We start from the raw sequence: 14,819 nt of genomic DNA, 5'->3' as shown, positions 1-14,819 counted from the left end.
TTCCATGTCGCATTTCTGCTTCCTGATGTAAGAATAGCCTCCCCACTTACAAATTTGTTAAAGTTATGAACATGGCAGTAAACATTGGTGGGGGTTAATAATAATCAAGGTTACATGCATCTATGGATTCTGTCAGTTAATCTTGCAAATGCTGACTTTGAGACTTATTTCCAAACTGCAGAAAAAAACCCATAGAATTGCTCTCTGAAAGTAGATGACGAGTTTGGTCTTGGTTGCTGTTTTTAAATGTACAAAGTCTTAAATGTTAAAGCCAAAATAATGTGCTGTATTTGTACACGTGCATTTTTGTACCTGGTCACTTAAGTGTGTCTATAACTTATCTCCCCCCTCTCTCTCATTCACATTATAACTTTATCCAAAAAGTGTTGTGTTCTCATGTTTGTTTTATCTTCCTTTCAGAGAGTGAAGGTGAATGCCCATCCCACTTAATAGTCCTGTGTCGAGGTCGAGTGTTTGCTTTTGATGCTGTACATGAAGGTCATATACTGAGCCCTCCAGAGATTTTCAGGTTTTTAAATTACTTCATATTAATTGAGCTGCACAGTGAAATACATTGGGCCTTGTTTGCAAAAGAACAGTACTCCCTGAAAGTCCAGACTGTACAAAATTGGAATGCTTAACATGGCAGGATGCTGGTCTCCCATTGTGTTACTTGTAAACTGTAGTAGGTGCCTGTTTTTCAGATAAAAATGTGATTTTTCAGGCCGAGCAAATCCCTTTAAACATTTTCTGTTGAAGTTTGGAGGGACTGGAATTTTCCCTCCATTACAGTATTTTGATAGTCTGTGCGACTAAGTAACTTTAGCTGAACAGCTTATACATTTAAAGTGAAGGAAAGCTTGTAATAGGCATGAAACATGAACCTGCACTTAGCACTGCAAAATATGGCAAGGTGCCTGGAACAACAAGCAAATGTAGGATGCTAAAAGTATACCATGAAGGTGTTTGGGTAGCAAATATCAATTACATGTTGGGGTTCATGGCATGAAACTGTATCAGGATTATCTGATACATCTTTTTTTGAGAACCAATCCATGTAGCAATGAGATATTCATCATAATCATTAACAAAAAGCCAACCAAACAAAACCCACCACCACACTTTCCCTTTGCTCCCTCTTGACCACATTTTAAACATAATCAAACTTGTGCATGTGAAGTCACATTTTGGCAGTGATATATTGGCCATATTTCCTGCTGCTGAGCTCCACAGAGGCAGGATTGAGCCATAACATGTGTTGTCTGGTAACACGTTTAAGAGCCTTTTATGCCAGCTGGGGATTACTGGAACACAGTAGCACTCCAGCCACATATCTCACCCCTACACCAGGGCCTGGAAAGTCTGACCTGCTTTTTGGACTTTTGTGCCACTAAGGGAGTGCAAAGGACTGGGAAGAGGAGTGGAGAGAGACAGAGAGAATATGGCCCTCTATATTGTAGACCTCAGTGTTAGAGCACACTGCTAGGTGTTCATTGTCACAACAGATGCTCTCTCTCCAAGGAGCTGCCATATGTATACTTCCTCTTAGCACATGAAATTTCTGAATTTCCTCAATAATTATTAATGATTATCACTAATATAATCATTACACACTTCCCAGAACTGTTTTGAGTAATCTGAAAAATAGGTGAAGATGCTAACTTTCCAGACTGGTAATATTATTAGACTGTGCACATGCTGGTTTACTCTACGGGCCAAATTCTGCTGGTGTAGATCTAGAGTAACTCCTCTCAAGTCAATCCAAGCCATTCCTGGTCCTTATCCAAGTCATTACTGGCCAAATTTAAAATTCTGTTTCTAGGAACAAAGTATAGAGACCATATTTACAGGATGAGGGACTCTGTGACTATGAAAAAACTTGGGCGTCACAGTGGATAATCAGTTGAATATGAGCTGCCAGTGTGATGCTGTTGCCAAAAGGGTTAATATGATCCTTGGATGTACAAACGGAAATGCTGAATAGGGAGATTATATTACCTCTGTATTTGGCATTGGTCCGACTGCTGCTGGAATACTGTGTCCAGTTCTGGAGTCCACAATTCAAAAAGGATGTCGATGATAAATTGGAGAGAGTTCAGTAAAGAGACACAAGAATGATTAAAAGATTGGAAAACGTGCCTTACATGGGTAGATTCCAAGAGCTCAATCTATTTAGTTTAACAAAGAGAAGGTTGAAGGGGGACTTGATCACAGACTATAAGTACCTACATGTAGAACAAACAATTGATAATGGCCTCTTCAGTCTAGAGACAAATGGCTGCAAGCTAAAGCTAGACAAAGTCAGACTTGAAATAAGGCACAAGTTTTTAGTAGTGAGGGTAATTAGCTATTGGAACAACTTACTGAGAGTTGTGGTGGATCAGGCAAACACCAAAGAAAGGAACAAATAGAAATCAAACAAGTTTCTAACAAGAAATGCCAGACACAAATTAATTTATGATGCACAAAAACCTGCTGCTACCTACGGTTATTGCAGTTCTGCTTTACAGGTAACCTGATCTCGAGGGTGGTGTATCTGGTTCGCCTCGCTTGCTATATATGAATACATCTGTATGAATGTTGTTTACATTCTGATTAGTACTAGTGTTTAATAGGTGGAAGTGCCAAATAACTGCATATGAATTCTTAAAAATTCAGAGAGGGTTTTTTTAAAAGGGGTAACAAGGTAGACAGAGAACACCAAGTACAGTATGTGCAGAGTCACGTTTACAGGTAAAACTGTCAGAGTACAAAGCTTTGAATAAAGTTTTTTGAAGTGCTGGTGCAAGCAAAGGTTAAGAAGAGAAACACTGTTACATTGTTTAAGATTTGGTGCATAATACAATCTCAGCTGGGTGGGATGGAGTATGATTCCCTCCTATGATTCTCAGGCCTTGTGTGGATTGGAGATTTGCCCTTATTTCAGCCATTGGTAGCTAGTCACCTATATAACTGTACCTGTGCAAACTCCTAGTATGGATATGGAAATTGTGACTTGCACCATTAGAGGTGTCCCATGTTTGAAACTGTGTCCTGAGCAGAGTTGATACACTTCTTGAAAGTTCACTTAATCTGATGATTAGATATGGAATAAGAAATATTAACCAGACTACTGGCCTACTAAAGTGAACAATTTTAATCCAGTCACTGTCTTCATTCTGTTTTACTAATTTTAAAAATCTTCTTAAAGGCAACTTGCTTACATCCAAAAGAGGTGCCATAATGAACCTGATGGACCAGGGCTGGCGGCTTTAACAAGTGGGGAGAGAACCCAATGGGCAGAGGTTGGAAAATTTCAGTGGTCTTTCAGAAAAATGTTGATTGACTGGATTTGCAACATTTCAATTATTTAACCACTTTTTCATTGTCTTCTAGACACGTGAATATTTAACTAATCTCGATCCAAAGAACTTATGTCTACTGGAAAAAATTCAGAGCAGTTTGTTTGTGATCTCCCTGGATGATTCCAGTCCCCATGGAACCCCTGAGGATTATGCTCCGGTAGTTACAGATTTCAAAATAATTTTACTCCTCTTTTTAAACAACTTTTGTCTCTCATTGTGTATGTGATTTATTTGTATAAAATATTCTGGAAAGGCAGCTTAAGCATCTGCCTGAAGATTCCCTTAGCAATCTAACAGGTCTAACACCATTGTGACCTGGCCCCTCTAGCATAGGAAAATGGGCATGGCCATGATTCATTGTCTCCTGTTGATGGCCAGGACTGGACCAATGCCTGCCACATCTAGGATCTTGGAGGTGTAAATGTGGTGTAAATTTACCCTCACCCCTCTGCACCCCCCTGAATTTCACAAGCCACAGAAGCCCTGACCACCAGGATCTGGCCTTTTATTTTTAAACACCAAACACCAGGCTTGTACAGATGGTTTTTCTTCAGATGGATATATTTGTTCCATTTTTGGCATGTCTGCTGTCATGCAGAGAGCCTTCTTAGTCATGGGTCATCTAATTAGGGCAGGGACTTTGTCTTGTCCAGTGCAGTAAGTCATAGCTGCTTTCGAGTGCGGAGGTTGGTACTCATTAAAAAAGTATCCAAATACTTCTAGTGTAATGTGACAGGACTCTGGCGCACATTCTGATATTTCTAAACCCCATGATATTAATTCTTGATTTAGATCACCAAGTTGGCTCTAACAGGAGATCCAACCATACGCTGGGGAGACAAATCCTACAACTGCATACTATTTTCCAATGGGACATTTGGTTCAAACTGTGATGTAAGTAAAATACGATTCCCTTTTTCCTAGCATATTTACAGTGGGCTCCTTTGTCAGTTTTTCCCCTTCCACAATGGAATATTTTTTTTTACTGTTTTAAACTTGTTTTTCTTTTAGTGCATTTTCACGTATAGGGTACCTTATCTGGCAAACATCCCAGGACAGGTGCTGTACATTTCTAAAGGGGAGATTATGGAGTGCATGTGTTGACTAAAAAGATTTAGAAGTCTAAATTTTACTTTCAGAAATATTTTAATGAGGGAGTTTCTTGAATTTGATCAATAGGAAGTTCAAAGAGAAGGGGAATATCATGCAAAAAAAAATTGTAAGTTAGTAGCTTTATTATTTGCTTGTATCACAGTAGTGCCCAAAACATGTAAGCACTGCTCTCTCACATAGGAAGACATTGTTTCTGCCCAGATCTGTGCCTCATCCTGGTGCCATATTTTGCCTGTCTACCTGGCTGCAGAGCTAACGAGAGAGTAGATAAATACTGTATGGGGCTCTATCTGTACAGGTAGAAAGGCTAGAAGTGTAATCTCCTAAAGAATTCTACACATCACAGGAAAACCTTCAGCATAATTAAGAAGGAATGGGGGTGGAAATAAGGAGGCTTGATCAACTTTTAGCTATGCAACCATCATGGTATATTGTCTCGTGTGTTGTAGCATTCTCCTTGTGATGCCATGGTTTTGGTAGTCCTGTGCTCTTATATTGATCAGAAGATTATTGAAAGTGAGGGAAGGTGGAAGGTATGTATCCATTACGTTTCCATCCTTATTAATTAGCATTTCCTCTCTTACGGATATTGATTCCTCTTTTATTTAAAAAACAAAACAGGGATCAGATAAAGTGCGGGACATCCCCTGGCCAGAAGAACTTGTTTTCACGTTGAACCAGAACGTGCTAAATGACATTGAACGTGCTAAAGAACGGTATTCTCAGCAGGTGAAGTTTCTCTATCTCTTTGTTAGTGATCACTGAGGCTTTCATTTTTTCTAAACATTAGTAGCTGGCCTCGCTCCAGGCCAGAGAACAAAGACCAGTGGGACAGATTCAATCCTGAGGTAGCTCCACTGAAGCCAGGGGAGTTACACCGGGGTAAACCTGATCCATTGTTTTGTGAGGTGAATGCACAGTTCATTATATTTGAACTGAAGCAGGTTGTGATTAGAGCAGTTGCTGAATTCTCCTATGGTAACAAATTCTTTATTTGTCAGGTATCTGACTTGCAGCTAGTGAATTATGCCTTTACATCCTTTGGCAAAGCACTGACCAAGAAGAAGGGACTTCATCCTGATACATTTGTTCAGCTTGGCCTCCAGCTGGCCTATTATAAACTTCATGGACAGTAAGAAAAGTTTATTACCCAGGCTAGCAATTAAATGTATAGTTGAACAAACTGACAAATCTGGGCAAATACAAAGGGCTTTGCATTCCATTTTATATTTTGCTGCAGTCATAGAAGAATGAAGAAATATGTCATAATGTTTTATTTAGTTATACAGGACCTGATCCTCTGCCACTGAAGTCAGCAGGACTTCTGCCATTGACTTCAAAAGGTGCAGGAGCAAGTCTTTTATGTCACAGTGTGGTAGGTGCTATACTACAGGTACTGTAAGATGAAGTGCAGCCAGCCAGAACTTTATTAACATTCCATAAAACATACACATGGACAGTACTGGTTAAATGATAAGGCAAGGACTTGGCCCACAAGGATCTATATTACCTCACTAACTGAGAGACAGTGTGGGTGAAGTAATATCTTTTATTGGACCAACTTCTACTGGTGAGAGAGACAAGTTTTTTAACCCACATAGTTTTTTAACTCACATAACTCTTCTTCAGGTCTGTGTAAGCTCAAAAGCATGTCTCTCTCACCAACAGAGAAGTTAGTCCAGTAAAAGATATTACCTCACCCACCTTGTCTCTCTAATATCCTGCGACCAACACAGCATACCTCACTAATTGCTCGTTCCTATATAAGGGGATTTGGCCCAGGTACAGATGAAAGTCTCATCTGTAGTCTATAATTAAACATTATTCTGTGGTGATAAATCTCTCTCTCCCAAAATCCCAACCCTGTAAAAAGCCTTAGCAGACTCACTATTGTCATCCTGTCCCCATCACCAACAAAGTCTACCTGTAAAAGTTATAACAACATAACAAAAAGATAGTGTACAACCAAGTTCCTGTCCTTGCACACTGGGCAGGTGGCTGAGGCAGGTTTTATTTTGTACTCCCAGCCAAAAGTTATTGGAGACTCTCTCTTTGTTGGTGATTATGTCCCTCCTTTACATGTGCCTTTACTACCATCTGTTAGTATTTAAAATAGTTTAAATATGAGTCATCACAGAGCTGGCAAATAGTTGCCTGAGGGTGTCATCTGCAAAAAGGCCACATTCCTGGCAAAGGTCATTGAACACTGGGTTATATTAATTGCCCAACAAAAACAATCTGGGTAAGGACCCTTCTTAAACTTGTTTGTAGATGCCCCCTGTTACTAGTGGATTCCCCAGATCTGTGGGTCTTGTGTGGGGCAGATGCCTTCTCTCCTTTATCCTTGATGGAAGAATACATAGGAAATTGAAGCTTGCTTACTTTCCACTCACCTACATAAGGGGGTATGGAAGCCTTAGCATTTGCAAAAAGCAGCTCATGAAACAGTCCAGATTTTTTTCTGACTTTATAATGGCATCTGAATTTCCTTAGTCCTAACTTGCCTCTTGAAAACTTTCTTATCGTTGAGTAATCTGTATTACATTTCAGAGACTTAAAAGAAAATGAGTGGCTTACTCTTGCTTGTAATTGAGTGTAATGGGATAGAATATCTTTTATATGACATTTTTCCTTTAGAGAGGAGAAAAGATTTATCTTTGTAGTGAGACACTTTGTCCTAATTTTCCTTCTTAGCCCAGGCTGCTGTTATGAAACTGCTATGACCAGACGTTTCTACCACGGACGCACTGAGACTATGAGACCATGTACGGTGGAAGCAGTGGAGTGGTGCAAATCCATGTTGGATCCATCTTGCAGTGTAAGTATTGAAAATCTGCTTTAGTTGTAATGTATTTAAAAGACCTGCCATCCGATCTACTTTAGATAAGAGAATATGCCATTAATTGTGTCAGTAACTGGAGAAGAAGTCATCTTCAGCTAGTTAATTCAAGTGGGTATGTCACCACCAGGGCTGGCTCTCAGAATTTTGCTATCTTAGGTGAAGTGCAGTATATGACCCCACTCTCTTTTTTTATTTTAACTTTATTTTTGTTTTTAACTCTGCTTTATGTCGTACACTCCCCACACATGCACCTCACCCCTCCCAATTAAGAGTGGTCAGTGCTGTGCCAATGGCAGACTCATCGCTATGAGGCATGGAATCTGGGAGGTGCACGTGCTCATCTGTGTTTGTGAAATCTGCATGGGGAAGTTGCTGACAGTAAGACTGATTCCAAAGTCTAAGAGTCTTTCATCTCCTGAATACTTGAGCTGGGGAGCTGACCTCTCTTCTGTTTCCCCCACCTCCCCTCCCCTCCCCAAGTTTCAAAAGGTTTAGCTTACCAGCAGAACCTGCTTCTCTCTCTCCCCAGGCACTGGCTGCTGCTGAAAGTTTCTTCCTCTGCTTCTCCCTCTGCACCTGTCTGGGAGCCTGAGGAGATGAAAGGAAAGGGAAAGGATCTTGCAGGATATGTTTACATATCTTCTTAGAGAAAATCCAAAGCTTCTCTTCATGTTCTTCATCTTGGATACTGGGCTTACACAGCACTGTGCCACCAAACCACATCTGTTTGATGCTTTGCTTTACTGTCCTTATTTCTTCTCTCCTCTTCACTTCATTGGCTTCTTATTCATTTGTGCTGCTGCTTTAAAACTCTGACGTTTAATACCATCACTCAAATCTGACTTCCCCTTGTTTTCTTATCTTCCTCCCTGCTTTTCCGTTTGCTGTCTTTATTTATCTTCTTACAGTCAGACTCATACAGTCAATTAATATTGAACTTTGCTGTTTCTAGCACTGATCCCTTGGGATCTCTCTTCCTCTCCATTTTTCTGATTCCCTTCATCATTTTAAATTTCATCCTAACTGCTCTCTCTTCCATTTCTGAATGCTGTTGCTTCTGATGAACTTCAAGCACATGCTTACCTGCTTTGCTGAATAGGATGCACTTGAATAGGTGCTTAAAAGTTAAGCATGTGCTTAAGAGCTTTGCAAAAACAGAGCCTTACTATCTCATCACTTCTTTTTCTTTCCTTAGAATCATAGAATATCAGGGTTGGAAGGGACCTCAGGAGGTCATCAGTCCAACCCCCTGTTCAAAGCAGGACTAATCCCCAACTAAATCATCCCAGCCAGGGCTTTGTCAAGCCTGACCTTAAAAACCTCTAAGGAAGGAGATTCCACCACCTCCCTAGGTAACCCATTCCAGTGCTTCACCATGCTCCTAGTGAGAAAGTTTTTCCTAATATCCAACCTAAACCTCCCCCACTGCAACTTGAGACCATTACTCCTTGTTCTTTCATCTGCTACCACTGAGAACAGTCTCAATCCATCCTCTTTGGAATCCCCTTTCAGGTAGTTGAAAGCAGCTATCAAATCCCCCCTCATTCTTCTTGTAAGCTTAATAGTTTGTTGTTGCTAAGAACCCATCAGTTATTGACCGTTTCAGTTTGTGTCCTTCTGTTACCATTATCCACCATTTTTGGTCAAAGGGGCTTCATAAATAAATAAATGGAATGTAGTGTCAGAGCAGAGACAGATCTTGGGCTTAGTGTTTGGAGCAATTTGCTGACAACCATGCCATCTCTAACCTATATTTGTGCTTACATTGCCAGGAGAATAGACTAACTAGTAGGACTTATTTCTCTCTAAAATCTATGGTTAAATGTAATCACAAAACTCTTATACTTTTAAAACCATGATGGTGGGCAACAACACTAATTGGCAAATAAACCTATAGCTAGCTAAAGGAAGGAGAGAGCATGATCAATGAAAAATTCCTTCCTGACCCTGAGAGAGACTGGCTGGCTTAACTCTACCCTTACACTTATTATCCAACCCATGAGAGAGTGCAGTAGGAAAGAAAAAACGGGGATAAAAAATAACATGTACTTACCAACTGAATAACAGAAAGCTGCAGCAGCCATTTGCAAACTAACCCTGTCAGGACTACAGCTGTTTGCCTCTGCCAAATTTAAAGGGCCAGCTTCAGAGAATGCATGCTGGGGGAAAAGTTCTTACAAATGGGCAATTCTGCACTGGGGAGAGCAAGTAAAGACCAGAGAATTGAAGTTGGGGTACTTATCACTACAGTCAAACAGCATTTACAGTGTTTTTGCAATTGCTCACCCCATCGCATTGTCAAAAGCTTTCAGAAAGTCCTGGTATACCGACCCTAATTTTTCTCATCTGTCTAAACCAAAAGTTGTTAGAAAAGTAATTAGATTATTCTGAAGTTATTCTCCTCTCACAAATCCGTGCTAGCTCACTTCTGAACTGTACTTTTCCAAATGCATTTTTGAAGTGTAATTTCTAGCTTTTCTTTATATAGCTGTTAAATGTACGGCTCTGTCATTTTCAGTCTCTTTCCTAGAACCCTCTCTTACATTTGAGCTATACATGAACTGTTTTCCAGTCACATGGCACCTGTCCTGTATGAAAAGACTTTTTAAAAATAACTGAACAGTTCCAGCTCCTTGACTTACCCCTAATTTCATATCATCCACAAAAGTAGCCCCCTCATTTTACATGACGGCTAAATAGCTGTTTCCATTGTTTAAATAAACTCAGTTTTTTCCAGTCTTTCCTCATTAATACTCACAAGTACATCAGTCAGCAGATTTAAAATAAGCAAAAGGAAGTACTTCTTCACACAATGCACAGTCAACCTGTGAAACTAGATAAGTTCCTGGAGGATAGGTGCATCAATGGATATTAGCCAGGATGGGCAGAGATGCAACCCAATGCACTGAATGTTCCTAGCCTCTGTTTGCCAAGAGCTGGAAGTGGACAACAGAGGATGGATCACTTGATTGCATGTTCTTTTTATTCCGTCTGAAGCACCTGGCATTGGCCACTGTCGGAAGACAGGATACTGGGCTAGATGGACCATTGGTCTGACCCAGTATGGCCATTCTTATGGATGCATTGCCAATATTCTACTGATGCAAATAAGTCATTATTTTTCAATAACCAAGTTATCCTTGCTTTGCTATCATGTTAATAGGCCCATTGTTCTCTTATTTTTCTGTCCTCTGATATAATTTGATAGTATACTTTTTAAAATCTCTAGCTATTTGTTCCTACTCCTCTCTGTTCTTCTTTCAGTACATTCCTTCTACTAGTGCTGTTGTCTTTTGCCCCCTGTATTTTATTATATTTCTGTATTTACTCATCGTTAACTACAACAGCTTAGGCCTGGATCCTGCAATCTGATCCTCCCTTGAAGTTAATAGAGCTTTGCCCAGGCAGATCGAGTTGGGACCTAGCAGTGAGCCAGTCTATCTGAGAATCTTTAATAACATAATAAAGCTAAGAGCTTCCCTAGTGTTCATCCATTTAAAAACTCAATCTGCTTCCCTTTTAATCTGTTGCACTCAGCTTTATGGCAGCTCTTTTCAGTGTTTCACTGACCTGGACAGCAGCACCTCTGGGCTAGATTCACAAGGGGGACTAGAGCACTGCAATGCTCCAAACTCCAAATTAGGCACCCAGGCTCCCTCTACAGAGTATGGGGAGAGCTAGGTGCCTAAAAACGTGATTCACAGATGCTAGCATGCTGAGCTGAGCACTGCATAAGCAAGTCAGTAGGAAATGCTGAGGAGGGCTGGGGCCTATACATCACTCCTCAAAGGGAGTTGGGTACCAGTCTGTGCTTGGGATTCACAGACATGAACCCTCTCCTGGAGTTAGGCACATAGGCTAGGTCAGTCCTTTCTGAAGAACAGAGGTGGTGCCCCTCTTCCCCCATGCCCAGTGGTTAAAGCATTCACCAGGATGTGGATTTGGATCGTGGGTTTGTATCCCTGCTGTGCCTGACTTGAACCCAGTTTTCCCATCTCCTAGGTGAGTGCTTTTAGCACTGGGCTATGGCTCTCTCCTGTTGAAGCTATTCCACTTTGTATGAAAGACCTAAATATTCAGTGGAGCAGGGACTGGAACGTGAAACCACCAGGCTGTAGAATCATTCTCTGTCTCTCAGGCCCAATGATAGTGGAACAGCTTCAACAGCGGTTTCCCATGTGCTGGATGAGTACTCTAACTATGGGGGGGCACCATCATTGTCATTTTGTGCGAGGACAGCTACAGTAGTTGTGCTATAAGGTGATCTCTGAGCCCAGGCGATATAAGCAAGGGAATGCATAGTCAGGGCCATACAGAGGTTTTGGGGGCCCGAGGCAAAATCTGAAACTGAGACCTCCCCACCCTTCCAAAAAAAATGACCACTTCGAGTGGTGGTTGTGAGGGGTTTGGAGACCAACCACTCCCCCACAGTGGCAACTTGGCTCCTATCCCACGGGGTTGGGCCCGGCACCTCTCTATGGGCACTGCAACCTGGCACATGGGGTCACAGCACTGCTCAGGTTTGGCCAGGCTGTCCCTCCGTCTAAGGACTTTACTGATGGAAATTTAGGTGCTTATAGGATTAGGCTGCAGCTGAACAGTGGTTTTGTGAATGCCAGTGGTAGCCATATATTGGACTTAGCTGCCTAATTGACACTTTGGTGCTTAAGCCCTCCTTGTGCATCTAGTTGCTACGTGTGTTTAATTTAAGAGCAATGAAGTGAGACGCTTTGCTATTTCCGTATGGCTTTCTCTTTTCACTTTTGTGATTTCCACATGCAGTTCCGTGTCTGTGAAATGCAGTCATGTGCGCTAGTGTCTGATGTATTTCTAAGTCGGTGCTAGTGTAGGAAAGCCATTGTATTCAATCTCTTTAGTTTAAAGTGACCATTTTCAATTCCTTCAGTTTCTGTCATTAGTGGGGGGAAAAAAGAGAAAGGGCTTAAGGTTTAGAAAACTGTTCTGCACAGAAGGTAATTGGCTAAGACCTAGGAAACAAATTATCAAGAGCTCCTGTGCAAAAAACAGGGTTCAGGAGAAAAAAAAAATCACAGGAATTTGAAAAAATGAGAGAGACATAAGGCACAAATGTAGCTTTTCCATGCTCCTAAATTTTCGTCTCTTCTTAAGCTCTAAAGCTTGTGAAAGGAAGGAACTTGCATATCTGTGTCTCTTGTAATATTCAACTGGGTTGGTTTTGTTTTTCTTATTTAACACAGTCTCATAAACGGCAGCAACAGATGCTAAAGGCATTTGCAAAGCACAACAAGATGATGAAAGAGTGCGAGAATGGAAAAGGTATTTTCTTTTTAACGACTAATTTTCTCTTGTGCCTGAAAAAGGAGATTTACTTTGTGCTAATATGATTTCTCCGGCTCCTTACTAGGTCAGTCTGAGTAATCTAAGACCACCCAGGGGAACAGAAATATTATGAATTTCTGCTGGGAGCCCCTGCCTTTTTATACCCCTTGGCATTTCCTTCTAGCTTATGTGTTGCCTCTCTTCTTCCTGCAGGGGGGAGGGTGGAGGAGAGTGGGAGCGAGGGTCCTAACCATGGACGTTTAAGTAATTTCAGTCCCCTGGGGCTAGATCCACAAAGGGACTTAAGCATCTAACTGCCACGTAGGTGCCTAAGTCCAAGATTTAGATCCTCAAAACCCAGCTCAGCTGCTGCCTAACCCTGTAAGTGCCTAAGTTCTGCAGTAAACTCTTCTGGGTGCCTAAAAATCCACTGCTGGGCATGCACACACTGCCTAAATCTTGACGCCATCAGCCTGCTCAGCACCTAAGCCCCAGCAGAATGCTCAAACTAGCTGTGCCCCCGGCCTAGCTCATGGCCTGATCTGGTTGGCGTGCTCAGAGGCCACCTTAGAGCATGCCTATCATCTCAAGCCCCACACAAAATATAGAAGAGGAGGAGCTGATGGTGCTGGCCTGAGGCTAGGCACCTAACTTACTTTAAGGGGCAGGGCTTGGGCAACACCCTTCTCCTCACCATTTCCTACTGGTTAGCTCAGGGATCTGTGCCCTCGATCATTTGGGCCCATTCCCAGACGGTGCTGGTTGCCTCCTAGCGTGAAAGGGGAGATGTTTCTCACTGGAGTTGGAGGGGGCTAGTAATGAGGTAAACTCTTTGTATTTTTATCTCCGTTGTAGGCTGAATGCAAAGGCCTCTTTGGACACCACGTTTTGCTTCAGGGTGCTTCAGTCTGGATCCCTCTTTCTTTTTAGGGCTCTCCCATGATCTGTTCTGGGTCCAGCATTTGAACTTCCCATTGTCCAGACCAGGAAGAACTAGATATTTCTCTCAGTGATGAGGTTTCTTGTTTGTTTGACAGGATTTGACCGTCATCTTCTGGGTCTCCTACTCATAGCAAAAGAGGAAGGACTCCCTGTGCCAGAACTCTTCACAGACCCTGCATTCACTAGAAGGTAATTATTAGTCTTGTCCTATACGCAAGTCAAACCTCTGGGTGTTGATGGGTTTATCACATTTGCCTTCAGCTTGCCAATCTCTTGATCCCAATAATTTTGTATTTCTTAGCTCCACTTTTTAATACTAATTTAAATCAAACAATTTGCTTTTTTTACTTCACAGTGGGGGAGGTGGAAATTTTGTGCTTTCCACTAGCCTGGTTGGCTACACTAAAATTGGTGGAGCTGCAGTCCCCATGATACATCATGGTTATGGCATTTTCTATAGAATCAGCGATGACAGGTAAGGGTATATTCTCACCTTCTTGGGCCTGGCATCACTCAGAAGAAAACTATAAAGCTGTTATCAGAACTTCTTCCCCGTTTTTACGTTGCCCGATTGTATCAATGTCACGAAGGTAAAGGAAGTTCACAGCTAATAGGAGGGAAAGAGAGAGAATATCCAGAATCTTAAAGCTAGTTGCAGTAAAGGAAGATATGGACAACACTTTCAAATGTAAGTGACTAAAGTTAGGTACCTAAATCCATCTCGGCATCTAAACTACAGTGGCCTGAGTTTCAGAATTGCTGAGCACCTACATGTCCTACTGAAGTCAATGGGAGCTCTGGATGTTTAGCTTCTTTGAAAATCAAGACAATGTTATTTAGGTGCCCAATTTAGACACCCATGTTTCAAAATTCAGCGAATAATTTTACAGTTTGTGTGGGGATGTGCTTAAAGTTCATGATCTAAAATAACTAGTTAACCTTTATACTGATAGAATTGTTGTGACCTGCACTGCCTGGAAATCATGCCCAGAGACCGATGCAGAAATGCTGTGTAAGAACTTGTTCCAGTCTCTTCAGGACATGATACAACTAATGGCCACAGCCCATCTGTAGAGTTGATAGTGACATTACTGTGCCTTCACATATTGTGCATTATTGTATCTGGCACTTGCTAAATGAAATGCTTGTCACGAAGAGCGTTAAACTCTATGTAAAACACTTAATGATACTTCAGCATAGACGTTAAGCAGAACTAATGCAAAACCTGTCCATTTTAAGAGATTTACTGCAGCAGCAATGCAAGTTTCTTTTAAGAA

At 41.4% G+C, this 14,819-nt stretch overlaps 1 protein-coding gene across 2 annotated transcripts in view; it reads left to right on the top strand.

Moving 5' to 3' along the window:
• The window catches only part of CROT (carnitine O-octanoyltransferase), a 31,684-nt gene extending 17,068 nt beyond the window's left edge, over positions 1–14,616 (top strand). For both annotated transcript variants that reach the window (XM_065399346.1, XM_065399347.1), the window contains 12 exons: positions 421–529; positions 3,191–3,284; positions 3,376–3,501; positions 4,137–4,238; positions 4,907–4,990; positions 5,079–5,186; positions 5,459–5,589; positions 7,152–7,275; positions 12,519–12,597; positions 13,638–13,731; positions 13,898–14,017; positions 14,496–14,616. In XM_065399346.1, coding sequence (XP_065255418.1) covers positions 421–529; positions 3,191–3,284; positions 3,376–3,501; positions 4,137–4,238; positions 4,907–4,990; positions 5,079–5,186; positions 5,459–5,589; positions 7,152–7,275; positions 12,519–12,597; positions 13,638–13,731; positions 13,898–14,017; positions 14,496–14,616 — 1,292 coding nt within the window. The remainder of the gene's footprint in view (positions 1–420; positions 530–3,190; positions 3,285–3,375; positions 3,502–4,136; positions 4,239–4,906; positions 4,991–5,078; positions 5,187–5,458; positions 5,590–7,151; positions 7,276–12,518; positions 12,598–13,637; positions 13,732–13,897; positions 14,018–14,495) is intronic.
• The last annotated feature ends 203 nt before the right edge of the window (positions 14,617–14,819 follow it).

The sequence above is a fragment of the Emys orbicularis genome, chromosome 2 (assembly GCF_028017835.1).
Source record: "Emys orbicularis isolate rEmyOrb1 chromosome 2, rEmyOrb1.hap1, whole genome shotgun sequence".
NCBI lineage: Eukaryota > Metazoa > Chordata > Testudines > Emydidae > Emys > Emys orbicularis.
This window is presented reverse-complemented; position numbering and strand designations above follow the sequence as displayed.